Source organism: Sparassis crispa (genome assembly GCF_003851025.1).
Source record: "Sparassis crispa DNA, contig_000006F, whole genome shotgun sequence".
Lineage (NCBI taxonomy): Eukaryota > Fungi > Basidiomycota > Agaricomycetes > Polyporales > Sparassidaceae > Sparassis > Sparassis crispa.
The window spans coordinates 1,774,798-1,789,524 of NW_020939753.1; the positions used below are offsets into that span (position 1 = coordinate 1,774,798).

General features: G+C 50.6%; 7 protein-coding genes across 7 annotated transcripts; 4 read left to right on the forward strand and 3 right to left on the reverse strand.

Annotated features, from left to right (window-relative positions):
* Positions 1 to 658: 658 nt before the first annotated feature.
* Positions 659 to 2,757, forward strand: SCP_0706100 (hypothetical protein; the record flags this gene model as incomplete). Its single annotated transcript, XM_027760535.1, has 6 exons — positions 659 to 730; positions 783 to 1,067; positions 1,121 to 1,346; positions 1,401 to 1,724; positions 1,781 to 2,208; positions 2,287 to 2,757. 6 exons carry the CDS (start codon positions 659 to 661, stop codon positions 2,755 to 2,757), a joined length of 1,806 nt encoding a protein of 601 aa, XP_027616336.1.
* Positions 2,758 to 3,216: 459 nt separating this feature from the next.
* SCP_0706110 (predicted protein) lies at positions 3,217 to 3,780 on the forward strand (the record flags this gene model as incomplete). The annotated part of the gene is made up of 3 exons (XM_027760536.1): positions 3,217 to 3,335; positions 3,394 to 3,640; positions 3,712 to 3,780. 3 exons carry the CDS (start codon positions 3,217 to 3,219, stop codon positions 3,778 to 3,780), a joined length of 435 nt encoding a protein of 144 aa, XP_027616337.1.
* Positions 3,781 to 4,449: 669 nt separating this feature from the next.
* On the reverse strand, positions 4,450 to 6,047 carry SCP_0706120 (Glycerol 2-dehydrogenase (NADP(+)); the record flags this gene model as incomplete). Its single annotated transcript, XM_027760537.1, has 10 exons — positions 4,450 to 4,580; positions 4,635 to 4,689; positions 4,743 to 4,901; positions 4,952 to 5,045; positions 5,098 to 5,112; positions 5,168 to 5,293; positions 5,344 to 5,444; positions 5,501 to 5,572; positions 5,623 to 5,717; positions 5,774 to 6,047. 10 exons carry the CDS (start codon positions 6,045 to 6,047, stop codon positions 4,450 to 4,452), a joined length of 1,122 nt encoding a protein of 373 aa, XP_027616338.1.
* Positions 6,048 to 7,387: 1,340 nt separating this feature from the next.
* SCP_0706130 (hypothetical protein) lies at positions 7,388 to 8,641 on the reverse strand (the record flags this gene model as incomplete). The annotated part of the gene is made up of 5 exons (XM_027760538.1): positions 7,388 to 7,872; positions 7,926 to 7,997; positions 8,050 to 8,082; positions 8,249 to 8,358; positions 8,415 to 8,641. The coding sequence occupies 5 exons, from the start codon at positions 8,639 to 8,641 to the stop codon at positions 7,388 to 7,390; spliced, it is 927 nt and encodes a 308-aa protein (XP_027616339.1).
* An 832-nt stretch (positions 8,642 to 9,473) lies between these two features.
* On the forward strand, positions 9,474 to 10,308 carry SCP_0706140 (hypothetical protein; the record flags this gene model as incomplete). Its single annotated transcript, XM_027760539.1, has 4 exons — positions 9,474 to 9,560; positions 9,608 to 9,645; positions 9,699 to 10,011; positions 10,066 to 10,308. 4 exons carry the CDS (start codon positions 9,474 to 9,476, stop codon positions 10,306 to 10,308), a joined length of 681 nt encoding a protein of 226 aa, XP_027616340.1.
* A 1,341-nt stretch (positions 10,309 to 11,649) lies between these two features.
* SCP_0706150 (hypothetical protein) lies at positions 11,650 to 12,913 on the reverse strand (the record flags this gene model as incomplete). Its single annotated transcript, XM_027760540.1, has 5 exons — positions 11,650 to 12,134; positions 12,188 to 12,259; positions 12,312 to 12,423; positions 12,477 to 12,621; positions 12,678 to 12,913. 5 exons carry the CDS (start codon positions 12,911 to 12,913, stop codon positions 11,650 to 11,652), a joined length of 1,050 nt encoding a protein of 349 aa, XP_027616341.1.
* Positions 12,914 to 13,528: 615 nt separating this feature from the next.
* Positions 13,529 to 14,563, forward strand: SCP_0706160 (predicted protein; the record flags this gene model as incomplete). Its single annotated transcript, XM_027760541.1, has 4 exons — positions 13,529 to 13,813; positions 13,863 to 13,900; positions 13,955 to 14,270; positions 14,321 to 14,563. The coding sequence occupies 4 exons, from the start codon at positions 13,529 to 13,531 to the stop codon at positions 14,561 to 14,563; spliced, it is 882 nt and encodes a 293-aa protein (XP_027616342.1).
* Positions 14,564 to 14,727: the final 164 nt, after the last annotated feature.

A 14,727-nucleotide genomic window follows, 5' to 3' on the forward strand; every position in this document is an offset into this window, starting at 1 on the left:
GGACCGTCGTTATCGACCACCACTTCGCCGTTTCTTTGTCATGCGAAACATTCCATCATTCTTTGGAGATATACTGTAAGCTTCCCTCATTGTCCGGAATCGCACCATGAACTAACGATTCTCTGTAACAGTTGTCTCATCGGTCGATGAAGACCGCACCTCAGCACCAGACCTCGTGAAGTGCTTATCGCCACGATAATATGACTATTGTAGGTTTCTCATCTCAATTCAATCAATGCGACTTTCATTTGGAACTTCTATAAATCCGTAATCTGTACTCATGGTGCGACATGATGGCACCGCTAACTGAACTGTCAAACTCAGTTTTCTATAGCATTTCTCTTTTTCTTTGGAGTAGCGCAGGCATATTGTGTACTCCAAAAGAATCATGTAATCCCCTTCCTTTACGTACTTATGTCGCAGTTCGACTTGAACTTGATCATGAAGGATATTTATGCACCGCTGCGGCACCCAGGCATTGTTTGCGCTTGTGTGGCAAGAGCTTCAGTTTTCAACAAACCGCAACAATGCGCGAGCGTCACTTACGTAAGTCACTAGCATCCCGTGAAGTTTATAGCAGGATCAAGAGTCAAGACGTGATCGATCTCATTTTGTACCGTATTCATAACTTGAACGACCTATTCATCTAGACATTAGTATGGCATCTTTACAGTCGACGCAAGCACCCTTGGTCTTCAAGTTAGGCTCCGTTCTTGGGCACGGTGCCTATGTCAGTTAACTGCGCATTGTGCCAATTTAAAACTCGGCTGATCTTCTCACAGGGCAAGGTATATCGTGCCGTTGAGACGAGGGAAAGCTCGCGCGGAGCCGTGGCATTGAAGAAGTCCCGCGTTTCCTTACGAGTCAAGCGGACAATCCTTCAGCACGAAAGCCGTATACTCCAGCTTCTACAAGATCATCCAATGATTCCAGCGGTTTATGCGTACGGTCGATTTGAACATTTCGAATACTTTGCGATGGAGCTGCTTGGCTCCAACGTCAAAGAATTGTCTCCCCATCCTCGGGGTGCCGCGCTCAACACTGTTCTACTACTGGCAGACCAGATGGTGAGGGTTCTCTTTCTCTACGCATCTTCTATATTCTGACCATGGTCTTTCAGCTATCTGTTTTGGAACACATCCATTCACGTGGAATAATTCATCGCGATATCAAGCCTGAGAACATGCTGCTTTCCCTTCAAAATCCTTCTCGTATATGTCTGATTGATTTTGGAATCGCCCGTTACTATCCAACGGGAACACCTGCCTGTCACGATCCAATCATCGAGCGAAAGCACATCATTGGAACGCTGAACTGGGCAAGTCTCAATGCACACTATGGTCTAGGTGGGTAATCGCATTTACCTTCTCTACCATTTCTGAGCATGCGCGTTCCACCAGACCTTTCCCGCCGTGATGATATTGAATCGTTGGCGTATACCCTTCTCTTCTTGATTAGAGGCGATCTCCCATGGCGCAAAGATGACCACCGCGGGACCGTTTTTGGCACTATGGCACATGTCCGCGAACAGAAGAAGGCGTGGCCGGGCTCGAGGCTCGCTGAAGGATATCCCGCTGAATTCGGTCAGCTTCTCGACCACGCTCGTTCATTAGATTTCAATGAAAAGCCTGATTACTCTCGTTTTCAACGCATGTTCAAGGACTTGTATCAGCGCTCTGGCTTTGCTGACGATGGGGTATTTGACTGGTCCTCGGCATTACCCTGTCAGTTTTACTTCATTGAATGAATGTCTCGTGTCCGTGTTGACATCTATCCGTAGCTCAGACCGACAGTGGTTCACCGCCTGCTCGAGAGACACCTGATCCAAGTCCAGTCCTTACCGCCGGCCAACTTGTTTATGTGCAAGTTTTGGCTAGTCCTACGATTGAAGGTGACCTACGTCTGAAAGATACTAGTCATTGGCACGACCCTTCCTTCGCAAAGGACGAATGGCAGTCACCTCCACGGCCTGCCGTCGTAGTTCAATGTATCTTCAACCCGGAGCATGGTCGACATGAAGCGGTAGTGGCCGCTCTCAAACGCGGTCAGCCGCCGGACCCGATTCTCTCAGTGCGCATAAGTCATGGACTCGAACGACAGGATGTTGATGCCTCGAACATCATCTGCACACGTCCGCCTTGGATCCTTCAGGATACTTACTGCTATACCTTTTCTGAATTGAACAAATTCGCTCCGGTTGACGATCAAGTAGGTATACACGTTCAATCCTTGCTTTTGCTGTCTTTCAGATCAGGAGAAAAGGCTGATGAAAGTCGTGTCTCCTAGCCGATTCCTGCATATTTTCAGATCCACGCCGATGACGTTCAAATCTTGTCCGAGAAGCTAGCTGTAGGAGACTGGAAACTGCCAAACCAGGAGGACGCAAACGCGCTCGAAAGCATGAGGAAACGATCCGAGTCTACAGTCTTCGCTCGCATTACACCCATACGTCCGGATACAATTGAACGTACGACAGACGGCTCGCCCGTCGATTGGACTAGCCATCGAGGCTGGTTCGATGAGCTCGTCAAGATCAGCAAACGAAGGGCGTGGGACGACGGGTGGCCATGGACTGGCACAATAGAAGCTACCCGAGCTGAGGAAGGGGCGACGGAGCTGTCTGACAGCTATTTCGGATGGGACATCGCAGACTGGGAGATTCAGGAAGAACGCGATCTGTCTTTAACCCTACCGCCGGGCGAGTCGGACCTGCTAGATGCGCAGATTGAACGCATTAGCGAGATTATCGCTGGCTAGAGACGTACATTGATGACGGTGGTTGTATGGTGGTTGGTGTATACTTACCGAAGAAAGTGCTGATGTGCTCTTGCAACTTTATTGCCTTCTAGGTTACTGCTGTCTCGCGTCGTGTCGCTCCAAAAGTGTTCAGAGTCTCTATACCTGTGCCCTCGAAGTTGATGTCGAACTCTGCCCATCCAGCGCCCTATTAGTACAGGCAGATCTCTCACGTTTTCCATCGATTGTGAGCGCCTTCTCTGTCCTTCGGGGGTTCATAGGTCCGGTGCTCAGAGAGATATGTAGCTAGAATTCCCTTCCGACATCTTTGGGTTCACGGGTAGCCGTCAGCTGAACCGCGCGAGCATGAGGAATGGAAGGACACAGACCTACAAGTACATTCAAATGGACACTTACTCGGTTAAATCCCCCACACTCACTCTCTAAGCCAATTACTGCCGTTGTACCACCTTCCACGAGATGTCGAAGACTTCAGTCCCTCTCAAAGATCTCGTCGTTGGCGACATCATCTACGCCAACATCATAATTGATAAAGCAGACATGGCAGACCCGAACTCGAAGTCGGGCACAGCGAAAAAGTAGGTATTCTGCACTGCAGGATGCTGAACTCTGACCAACGATGCACCTCGTGTACAGCATCAAGGCTGGCAAACCTGTTAGACGGCTCTGCGTCGTGCTCGTCGCTGGATCTTCGAGCGTCGTGGTCACCTATCTGGCCACCTTCAACCAGTCTAAAACCTTACCAGCGAGTTTTACTGACAAGTCCTACTGGTATCCCGTGAGCCCTGCCACGAAGGAAGGAACGTTAGATCCCCTTCCTTCACTGAATGGTACCGCTCAATGGGTCAGCTTGCGGAAGAAACAGACTGTGACTGAAGACCCGGTGCGTTCTGCGTCGTTTCCTGTTGCGCCCATAACTGTGTCTGAATCCGCCCGTCGCGTCTTCTCTCATAGGTCGAAAAAGTTACGGAGAAGTTCAGCGCGGCGTCGGTTAAACTCATTCTCGCTGCAATGAAGGCTTGATGCGAGATCTGAGGATTTTGAGTGCGTCGTCCTATGCGCCGGTTAGATCTAATGGATTGCTCAATCATGCTGTGGCAGAATCAAGGATATGCGCAAGAGTCTATTCGATCGCGTGGCGAAATTGCCAGCTGTGGTTCCGTTAGATGTGTCTAGACGTGAGGCATGAGCGGCGGAATTACAGAGCACTTATTGGATCAGACTTGAGAAATGCCTATGGTCGCTGTTCGGAGTTTGCGAGATATGCAGGCTGGAGAATACGCGCCTGTCCAGGATTTTCTCGACACGGTGATCGGGGGTGAGATCACCTCTCTGTCCAGGGAACTTTGCATCCACTGGAGAGTCCAATATTAAATAAATGAGCTAACACATTGCATCTGACAGCCGAACGTCCCATCCCCGGGTGACGTCTTGAATGGAATGCCTAGTAACAGAAATGATGCTGGTGAAAGTGCGTAGGAAATATTGTTTCCGCATCCCCCGTCACGTTCGATGCAGTATGGGCAGGGTAAACGCACCGCTTAGGGCGGACGTGACTTCTGTCAGAGCTTCAAATGCTGAAATCCGTGAAACCCTGCATACCCGGTGCGCAGGAACAATATCTATTGAGATGAGGGTACATACAAGTGCGGTCCTAGTACAGTCGCAAGCCTTCCAATCGTCTCGATCGTTCTACTGAGGATATTCGTCGAAGACGTCAAAGTCGAGACCCCAGCCCTTCGAAGGATTCACGACACGCTGGGGAGGGTGCGAAGTCGCTGCCTCCTCGAGCTTCTCGAACAGATCCTGAGGGAGGGCATAGACTAACAGCCAACGACTGAGCTTTACAATTGAGGCTACGGCCCAATATGACTTACTGTGATAGTTCTCCTCGACGCGCGAAGGGGTGACGCTCTTAGGAAGTACGATAGTCTGCGCATGGATATTCAGAGTCAATAACTATGAAATCAGACAGTCGCACTCACCCCCCTCTGGACGTGCCAAGAGATGATGACCTGCGCGGGAGTGATATCGAGCTGTTTTGCGATGGCCGTTACCTCTGGCAGGGATAAGGCCTCTTTCACTTGCTTGTTACTGCCAAGCGGGGAGTACGCCTCGAGGAGCAGTCCGTTCTCCTTGCTCCACTGCAGGCAAAATCAGTGCCGGGTTCAGGATGCACGCGCGCACAACACACCTCGAGCAGCTCAGGCTGTGGGTTGAAGTAGTTCAGCTCGACCTGGTTCACGGCCGGCTTGTACTTAAGCTCGTTCGCCGTCAAGTTCTTGATCCTATCCATGCACATTGAGTCTCGGGCAGCGGTGTACCAGCACTCTGGCTTACCTTGCAATGTTGAAGCTACCCGAGAATGTCAGCGTGATGCATGAAGAAGATTAAAAAAATTGAGACACACTTGCTGATGCCAATGTTGCGGACCTTGCCCTTATCAACCAGCTCCTCGAGCTTCTGCCACGTCGGGTAAGGGTTCGCAGTGAGCTCCGGGTCAAGGGTGGTCGTGCCTTTCTTGAAAGCAACCGGCCTGCATGCATGATCAGCAGTGCGGCCGATAGATGCGGGCGTGTGAAGTACCAGTGCATCAAGTAGAGGTCGAGATACTCAGTGTCGAGCTTCTGGAGGCTCTCATCCAGTGAAGCCTCGACGTCCTCCGGGGCATGGAAAGTGTTCCACAGCTGCAGCGTGGAAGTCAGAACCTGAGCACGTACAATGTGTGTGCAAACACACGTACCTTGGAAGTGATCCACAGCTCGTCGCGGGGCACGCCGCTTTCCCTGATAGCCTGCCCGACCTCTTCCTCGTTCTGCACCGCAGTCAGTAACGCTCACCACGCAGCCCAGTTGAGGCACGCACCCTGTAGATCCATGCGCCGTCAATGTGCCTATAGCCCGCGCTCAACGCGGCCTTGACTGCAGCGCCGACTTCGCCTTGACCGGCCTGCCAAACGCCTATCGACGAGCATACTCAATCATCACCACCCACAAAACAGCTTAATCTACAGTACCCAGTGCGACCGAAGGGATCTTGTCTCCCGAGGGCAGAGTGTAGTGCGTCGGGAGCGACGAGAGGTTGCGCATGCCAGCACCCGTACGGCAGCCAGACCCGAACCGCTTGCTGCTCCGCGCAAGGAGTCTGACCCCGTAGAATACTGCGTACATGACCGCGGCGGCGGCAACGAAGTGAAAGAGAAGTTTCTTGGTGCGGCGGGGCTTGCTGGTGGACTCGGGCTGCGCTTCGTCCGGGTCGGCTGTCGAGAGGAGTTTATAGGCGGGAGCCATAGGTAAGAATCGGAGATACTTTCGCTCTAGAGGCCGAGGGTATTATATCCACGCTCGTGGGACGAAGATGTTCTGCCGGGCAGCTGACAGAGATGATTAGATAGCGGGTGATTGTGGAATATGACGCGAACGTCTGCGCACGGACCTCTGAGTCTTCTGCTGGCAGTTTCACCTGTATCTTCGAAAGGCTTGCGAAGGTAGCTACGCTAGATGGACGCAGTTCTAGCTGTGACGATTGCGATTACAGACTCGCCATGCACTCATGAAATTTCCTTTCGTGGACCTCTGTACTGAACGCTGCCGGGCCGCCTGCCCGGTTCAGACGCCCCGAAGACTTGTCTACTTGTGTCGCTATGGTCGTGCTTGGTTGTGCATCTTCGTGGATAGATGCCTATCGTAACAGAATACATTCCAGATTCAGACTGTGCCTTGAGTAACCAACGGCTTGTCTCCAGATATCACATGAATCTGCAAGCAGATGAAGGAGGTTCAACATTTTTGGTCACCTTTGCATCTCTTGCATGCATCTACTAACACACTGTAAGCGACTTCAGAACTATGGTCATTATATCCCAATGCTCCTCCCATGATTCTATCTTAGGTATGTTCCATTGAACGAATCACGGAGAGGACCGTGCTTTCGTATAACGCAGATCAGGAGTATGGAGGTGAAGATTGAATCTTCACCTCCATACAAAGTTGATAAAGTTTGATGAGAGAATCGACGAGGATTCTCTCATCAAACTTTATCAACTTTTTCCTGAAATACTTGTCTGCATTGCCAGTGAATCGCAGGGTGAAGATGGGTATATCATATTTTTTTCCGGAATCTTTCACATCAGTGGGCTTAGACAGTGAAAGCATCAAGCAGGGGTGCTACTCAAATCGAACCTTGAGCTCTCGCCATCGGTACGGCAGTGTCTTACTTCTTCATGTTAAGACGTATCTTTTTTTTTGTCATTGGTATGCATTTTTCTATGGCTCACTCGGGTCTATTCAAAAAATGCGAAGTAGGTAATACTTTTAATGTGCTCGTCCTGACGGCAGTAGCAGGGTCTCTACCTTATATCATGACGACAAAAATAGACAAACGGTACTCATGCAGAGCCATATGCACAACGGCGAGGAAATGTTTAAAACCATGATCTTATCGCTACTGGCGATGAGGTCGTCCCAGATAAATACACCCAGTGCCCAACATCAAAGGCAGAAGGACTGCGCGGAAACAAATGAGATGTGAAGATAAAATGAGTCGGTACCTTGCGGACATGCATACAAAAATGCGAGCTCGAAGTTATGGAAAATGCTGAAGCAACTATGAAATCGAGTGAGGAAACGACTCATCCGCATACGGAGATGCATTTTTCGATCGTTCTCATTTGCAGATCTCCCGACAACGAAGTCGATTCATCGCCTTCGTGTTCGTACTCTCTGAGCAGAGTCTCGAGGTCGATGCGGTGAGGAGCACGAGCAAATTCGGCAGCCGCTGGGAGGAGAGGATGGCCCTGTCCTCTTGCGTTCAGGTCGTCATGGACGAGGCTAAGAACCTTGTAGAGCGTGGAGTCGGTTGGAGATGGGCGGTAGGGCGAAGCCGAATCGTCTCCGTGATCCGAATTGGCGGCGAGTTGAGGGTATATTGTGCCCGCGTCCATTTCCAAGGACTGAATGTGAACGTCTTCCACAGGCACATTTACGAAAGAAGGTTTTCCCAACTCGGCAATTTCGCTATCAGACTCCGTCAGGGTGGAAGAATCCGGGGTTGATGCTGTAGACTCAATGCGGTGGTGCGAGAGCATGGATCCGTCTTCCGTGGGGGGTTCAGGCACTGGAGAAGCAAGGGTCAAGACATTGGTAACGCTAAGCATGGATAGTACATACAGGATCTTGGACGGGGAAAATACTCTGTGTTGTCCGAGCCATCAGCCCCGCAAGGGAAGGAACGTGCGGTCTCTGCGATGCACCGGTGAGAGACGGGTGAGTTGGGTCTTAAATACTTACTTACCGTTGAAAAAATTCTGGGGGTGTACAGTTGCGCCTGCAGGAAATGGCGGTTGACATACGGGTATATAATGGCCTTCCCTCTGAAGTTTCTTACGCTCCTTAGTCGTGGTGCGTTGCAGGTGGATGTCAATCAATGGTCCAGGATGCAAAATGCGGGTACGTCACTAAAATCGCGGCGCGAAGTTTCTTGACCTGTTCACACAGGTAGACGATTCTGAGGGATAGGCCAGTTATTGCGCCTTTCACCTGGTCATAGATGGTTGTAGCAGAATACGTTTGGGTTCGCAATTCGTTCGCTTGTAAGCGAAAACTGAAGTAGAAGATAATGAGCAGGCCGTCGTCGCAACATGTAAACTCAACCCATACAGAACTAGGTTCCCCTCTGTCGCCTTGAGGAACATTCCAAACGATGGAGAAGCAAGAAGCCCTTCCTCCATGGCGGTACGCCACATCTCTTCTGCCTCACACAGAAGCTCGTCAAGGTATCTTTGTCGGCGTGATGGTAGATAGAAGTAGATGACACCGAAGATTGGACCTAATACAGCCAGAATACTGGAGATAAAACCGAAGATGTCAAAGCCCGATTCTGCCATTGAGGATCAAGCAAGGGTGGTTTCGATGAGGAACATAGTAGGCTGACTCGGAAGTGATATAGCATATTCGCAGCGTGTATCAGCCATACAGTTTCCATGAGGAACTCAACCTCTGCGGCTTGTAGTACGAGTCCGTGCAGCAGACGCAAGCGCAGATTCTGACGGTTGATGATACTAGTATCTGTTGGTCCATGGTCGTGTATGTCGTGTGTGCAAGGCGTGGTGTCGGAATTAGGCACGGCGGCCGCCACTGGCAGCTGCAGCATTCGATCGATCGCACAGACGCCCACCGCGGCCGTGTGCTCAAAGTCATGGGCAACCATTATCATCCAGCTAACGAGTCCAATGGTAGCCTGCCTTCCTACGTGTTTTGCTCCCCAGAACTGGCCCAGCGTTATGCCGAACAACAACAAACACGTAGAGGAATGTATTCTCTTCACGAGGGGGAAATATTTTGGCGAGACAGGCAACCTTACCTCAACGATCGCGGCTATGCGTTGCGTCCTCGCTATCGTCCAGATTGGTCTCCATCGTGGCAGGGAACCAATATAGATCCCATGTTCCGTGAAGACTCTATAACACTGATAGTACGTTTCTCAATGCAGTACAACTTGCGCGCTCTGGATTTCCTCTCATAAAGATTTGTGTCGTCATCGATGCTGTTCGGAAGTCAGATGGAATTCTGGTTTCCATCAAGACAGTAAAGCGAGACAGCGACGAGGTTCGCATTGCGAGTCATGTCTCGAGGCCAGACGTCTCTTCACACCCTTTGAATCGCTGTGTTCGCGTCTTGGATATTTTCCCGGATCCCTTTGATCAGGATGCGGCATTCATGGTCATGCCATACCTTCGTCCCTTTGATGATCCTGAGTTCGGTGCCATTGGGGAAGTTACCGAGTTCGTTCGGCAGACGTTAGAGGTACGCGTACAACTACGTAAGGCTGCTTGAGTTAATCCTTTCTACAGGGTTTGACCTTTCTCCACAGCCAACGCGTCGCACATCGGTGAGTAATAATGGAACCATTAATTCATTTGTAAGATTGACTATCAATTTCAGGGACTGTGATGCCGCTAACATTATGATGGACGGTTCTCTGTTGTATCCGCAGGGTCACCATCCTCAGCGCATGGAGAGTAGTCCAAATGGCATCTTTCTACTCTCTCCATTGTCTCGCATCGATCATCCTGTGCGATATTATTTTATAGATTTCGGCATTTCCACTCTGTTCGAGGATGGCGAATCACCTTACGTTGTCGGGCGGGAGGGACGGGACAAGGAGCTTCCCGAGCTATCGGATGACGTTCCGTACAACGCGTATAAGGTAGACATCTTCATCCTAGGCAATTTGTTCAAAGTGGACTTCTTGCAGGTAGTGGATTTCTCTCTCCGCCACTGACCTGCTTTTTACTTAACCATCGTGCAGAAATATTACGGCCTTGAGTTTCTTGACCCGCTGGTAAAAGCAATGACGGCACGTGATCCGGCTCATCGTCCTGACGCAGAGGTCGCTTTGTCAATATACCACGATATTCGTCGCAGGCTGAATCCTCCCCTTTTACGCTGGCGCCTTCGCCCGCGGGACGAGTCAGCACCGGAGCGTATCATCTATGACTCTGTCGCCGTTGCCCGGGAAGGGATATACCGCCTTAGACATATCGTCGGTTAGGTTGCCGTATACCAAGTGCGCAGTCTGTCGCTTATACTGTTTGTTGCTTACTCCACATCTATTCAGATGCATGACAGGCATCCATTAGGTGCATCCTCAAGACTATATACCATGTCGTTTTCCTTAATATTCGTACTGAACTGGGGTCGAATGTGGCAATGTACTACTGCTATTGTTATTTCAAGTCAGTTTGCTAACTACCTTTCCGCCATCTGTCTCACACGTAAATTTCAGGGTATGTACTCTTCGCTTCTATCGTGGCTGAATCCAGCTGTCATTGTTTTCTGGAACTGCCTGATGGCGCTTCTGTAGGCTCTTCACATATCGAGCAGAAGTCGTACTGAGGAAACGTGCAGTGAATTGTTTCAAAAGCGATGAACTTTGTAATAGTTTCTCGTGCTGAGTCGTGCGACACAGTATTCGGTGCGGCGCAGCTACTCGTCGGGATCCTTCTGACGGCAAGAGGCTAGTCTTCCATCTTGCCGTCAGAAAGATTTCGTCGGCAGAAGGAGGCGGCAAGAATTTTGTAAGTCTTACACTTCATATATGTGTTAGTTCCATCGCTGTCCGTTGCCTCCTGTTGACACCTGTGCTCGCCTACTGGAGACGGCGCTCGTGTTCTCGCTGGGCTACGCCACTGTGAGTTCACAGAGGCGTTGTGCACGGAAGTCAGTCCTATCTCAGATGTAAATCAGAGTACGCAGTTCAGTTATCTTCAGCTTCGTATTCTATCTGAGAAGGGACTGCCAAAGTAGACCAGTTACAGTCTATGTAACCCATGCATGAAGATCTAGTGACGGCTGAGCTAAGCTATACAGACTCATCACGCCCTTAACATGCAATTTCCTTTCGTGAAGCGATGTATTGAAGATATCTCCCCCCGCCTGATCAGATGCGTCCTTGCTGCGACTGCCTACTTGATGCTGAACTGGTGTTGCTAACTTGCAGCTGATTTTCCTCGATGGTGCCTCTTCATAGGACAGCGCTCGGTTGAAGACGATGGTCCGGTTGCCCTCTTTCTCCATATTGGGATTGATCCGCAGTTATCTCCTCCTACATCCTGCGCAACTAAGTCCCGTGCAGTTTTGATTGTCGAATACATTCGGAGTACATGGTACATACTACTGACGAGATGTTTTTGACAAGGCAACAGTAATCTGAGGCGTGTGCACGATGCTGGATTACTGTGGAGCACAACTGAGTAGGAGGTATTATTCCAAGAGCAACTCTTTCTCCAGATACGATACCATAAGCGTTCCGGGTTTGGATTGTCCTCCAAAAATGCGGCCTTGAAGTTATGGAAAATGCTGAAGCAACTACGAAATCGAGTGAGGAAACGACTCATCCGCATACGGAGATGCATTCTTCGATCGTTTTCATTTGTAGATCTCCCGACAACGAAGTCGATTCATCGCCTTCGTGTTCGTACTCTCTGAGCAGAGTCTCGAGGTCGATGCGATGAGGAGCACGAGCAAATTCGGCAGCCGCGGGGAGGAGAGGATGGCCCTGTCCTCTTGCGTTCAGGTCGTCATGGACGAGGCTAAGAACCTTGTAGAGCGTGGAGTCGGTTGGAGATGGGTGGTAGGGCGAAGCCGAATCGTCTCCGTGATCCGAATTGGCGCTGGGCTGAGGGTGTATGGTGCCCGCGTCCATTTCCAAGGACTGGATGTGAACGTCTTCCACAGGCACATTTACGAAAGAAGGCTTTCCCAACTCGGCAATTTCGCTATCAGACTCCGTTAGGGTGGAAGAATCCGGGGTTGATGCTGTAGGCTCATTGCGGTGGTGCGAGAGCATGGATCCGTCTTCCGTGGGGGGTTCAGGCACTGAAGAAGCAAGAGTCAAGACATTGGTAACGCTAAGCATGGACAGTGCATACCGGATCCTGGACGGGGAAAATACTCTGTGTTGTCCGAGCCATCAGCCCCGCAAGGGAAGGAATGTGCAGCCTCTACGATAGACCAGTGAGAGACGGGTGAGGTGGGTCCTAAATACTTACTTACCGTTGAAGGAACTCCGGGGGTGCGCAGTTGTACCTGCAGGGAATGGCCGTTGACCTACAGATATATAACGACCTTCTCTCTCAAGTTTCTTGCGCTCCTTAGTCGTGGTGCTCTACAGGCGCATGTCAATCAATGGGGCCAGGATACAGAATGGGAGGACATCACTAAAATCGTGGCGCGAAGTTTCTTGACATGTTCACACAGGTAGACGATTCTGAGCGATAGGCCAGTTACGGCACCTTTCAATTGATGATAGACGGTTGTAGCAGAATATGTTTCGGTGCGCAAATCGCTCGCTTGGGAGCGAAAACTACGATAGAACAAAATGAGTACGCGACGCTCGCAATATGTTTGTTTAAGCCATACAGAGCCAAATTCCTCTCAGTTGTCCCGAGAAACGTTTCAAACGTCGGGTCAACGAACAACCCTTCTTCGTGCGCCGTGCGCCACATCCCCTCCGTCTCGCACAGGAGCTCATCAAGGCACTTCTGACGGCAGGAGGGTAGATAGAAATAGATGACGCCTAACAAGGGACCCAAGAAAGCTAGAAGGCTCAGTACGTTGGAGAAGAAACCAAAAACATCGACGCCCGATTCGGCCATTGCGTGCTGAGTGGTAGCTGAGACTCTGGGGGGTCCGGGTAGGAAGTCAGAGCGAGGGTGATACTTGGGCTGGGGTTATATAAAAATTCACAGCGTTTATCAGCCATACTGCTTCCATGAGAAAGCCAGCCTGAGGCGTTGACTCGGTTGAGGACGAGTCCGTGCGGCAGACGCAAGTGCAGATTCTGACTTAGTCGTGATAGTCTAGGGCCACACAAGGCGTGGTGCATCCAAATCGGGAGCTCGAGGGAAGTTCGACGGCACACGGCTGCAGTGCCGCACTGCCGGCGCACTGTGCTCGACCGTCCGACGCCATGGATGACCATCATAACGGTGTTAGCCTGCCTTCATATGTATTTTGCTCTCCAGAACAGGCTCAGCATCATGCAGAGGAAACGCGGAAAGGATTATATTCTCTCAACAAGGCGGAGGTATTTTGGCGAGACAGGCAGCCCTACCTCGACGATCGTGGTTATGTACTGCGTCCCCGATATCGTCCGGGGTGGGTTCCATCATGGCAGGGAACTAACATGTATCCCATGTTCTGTGAAGATGCCATAACATTAATAGTGCGTTTTTCAGTGCGTTACACTTGCATGCGCTGGACTTCCTCTGATGAAGATCACGGTCGTCATCGATGCTGTCCGAAAGTCAGACGGGATGCTAGTTTCCATCAAAACAGTGAAGCGAGACGGTGATGAAGTTCGCATCGCGAGTTATCTCTCTAGACTAGAAGTGTCCTCACATCCTCTGAACCGCTGTGTGCCTGTGTTGGACATCTTTCCGGATCCCTTGAAGCACGATGCGGCATTCATGGTGATGCCATATTTTCGGCCGTTTGACGATCCCGAGTTTAGTGCAATCGGGGAAGTTACCGAGTTTGTGCGGCAGACCCTAGAGGTGTGTCCAGGACTATGGTAGAAAGAGCACGAGCTGATGACTTGAATAGGGATTGACGTTTCTCCACAGCCAACGCGTCGCACATCGGTATGTAATAGCGCATGGATGACTTCTTGTGTAAGACTGACTGTCGCCCTTCAGGGACTGTGCAGCCGCTAACATCATGATGGACGGCTCTCCGTTGTATCCGCAGGGTCACCATCCCCAGCGCACCGAGAGTAGTCCAAATGGCATCTTTCTACTCTCTCCATTGTCTCGCATCGATCATCCTGTACGGTATTATTTTATAGATTTCGGCATTTCGACTCTATTCGAGGATGGCCAATCACCTTACGTTGTTGGGCGGGAGGGACGGGACAAGGAGCTTCCCGAGCTATCAGATGACGTTCCGTACAACGCGTATAAGGTCGATATCTTCATCCTAGGCAATTTGTTCAAAAGGGACTTCTTGCAGGTCGTAAATTTCTCTCTCCTACCCGGACCTGCCTTTTATTAACCATCATGCAGAAATATTACGGCCTTGAATTTCTCGACCCGCTGGTAAAAGCAATGACAGCACGTGATCCAGCTCATCGTCCTGACGCAGAGGTCGCTTTGTCAATATACCACGATATTCGTCGCGGGCTGAATCCTCCCCTTTTACGCTGGCGCCTTCGCCCGCGGGACGAATCAGCACCGGAGCGTATCCTCTATGATTCCGTCGCCGTTGCCCGGGAAGGGATATACCGCCTCAGACATATCGTCGGTTAGGTTGCGATAGATTAAGTGCGCAGTCCGTCGCCTACACTCTTTTGTTGCTTACTCCGCATCTATTCAGATGCATGACACGCGTCCATTAGGCGCATCCTCAAGACTGCATACCGTGTCACTTTCCATAATTTGCGTACTGAACTGGGGTCGAATGTGGCAATTTA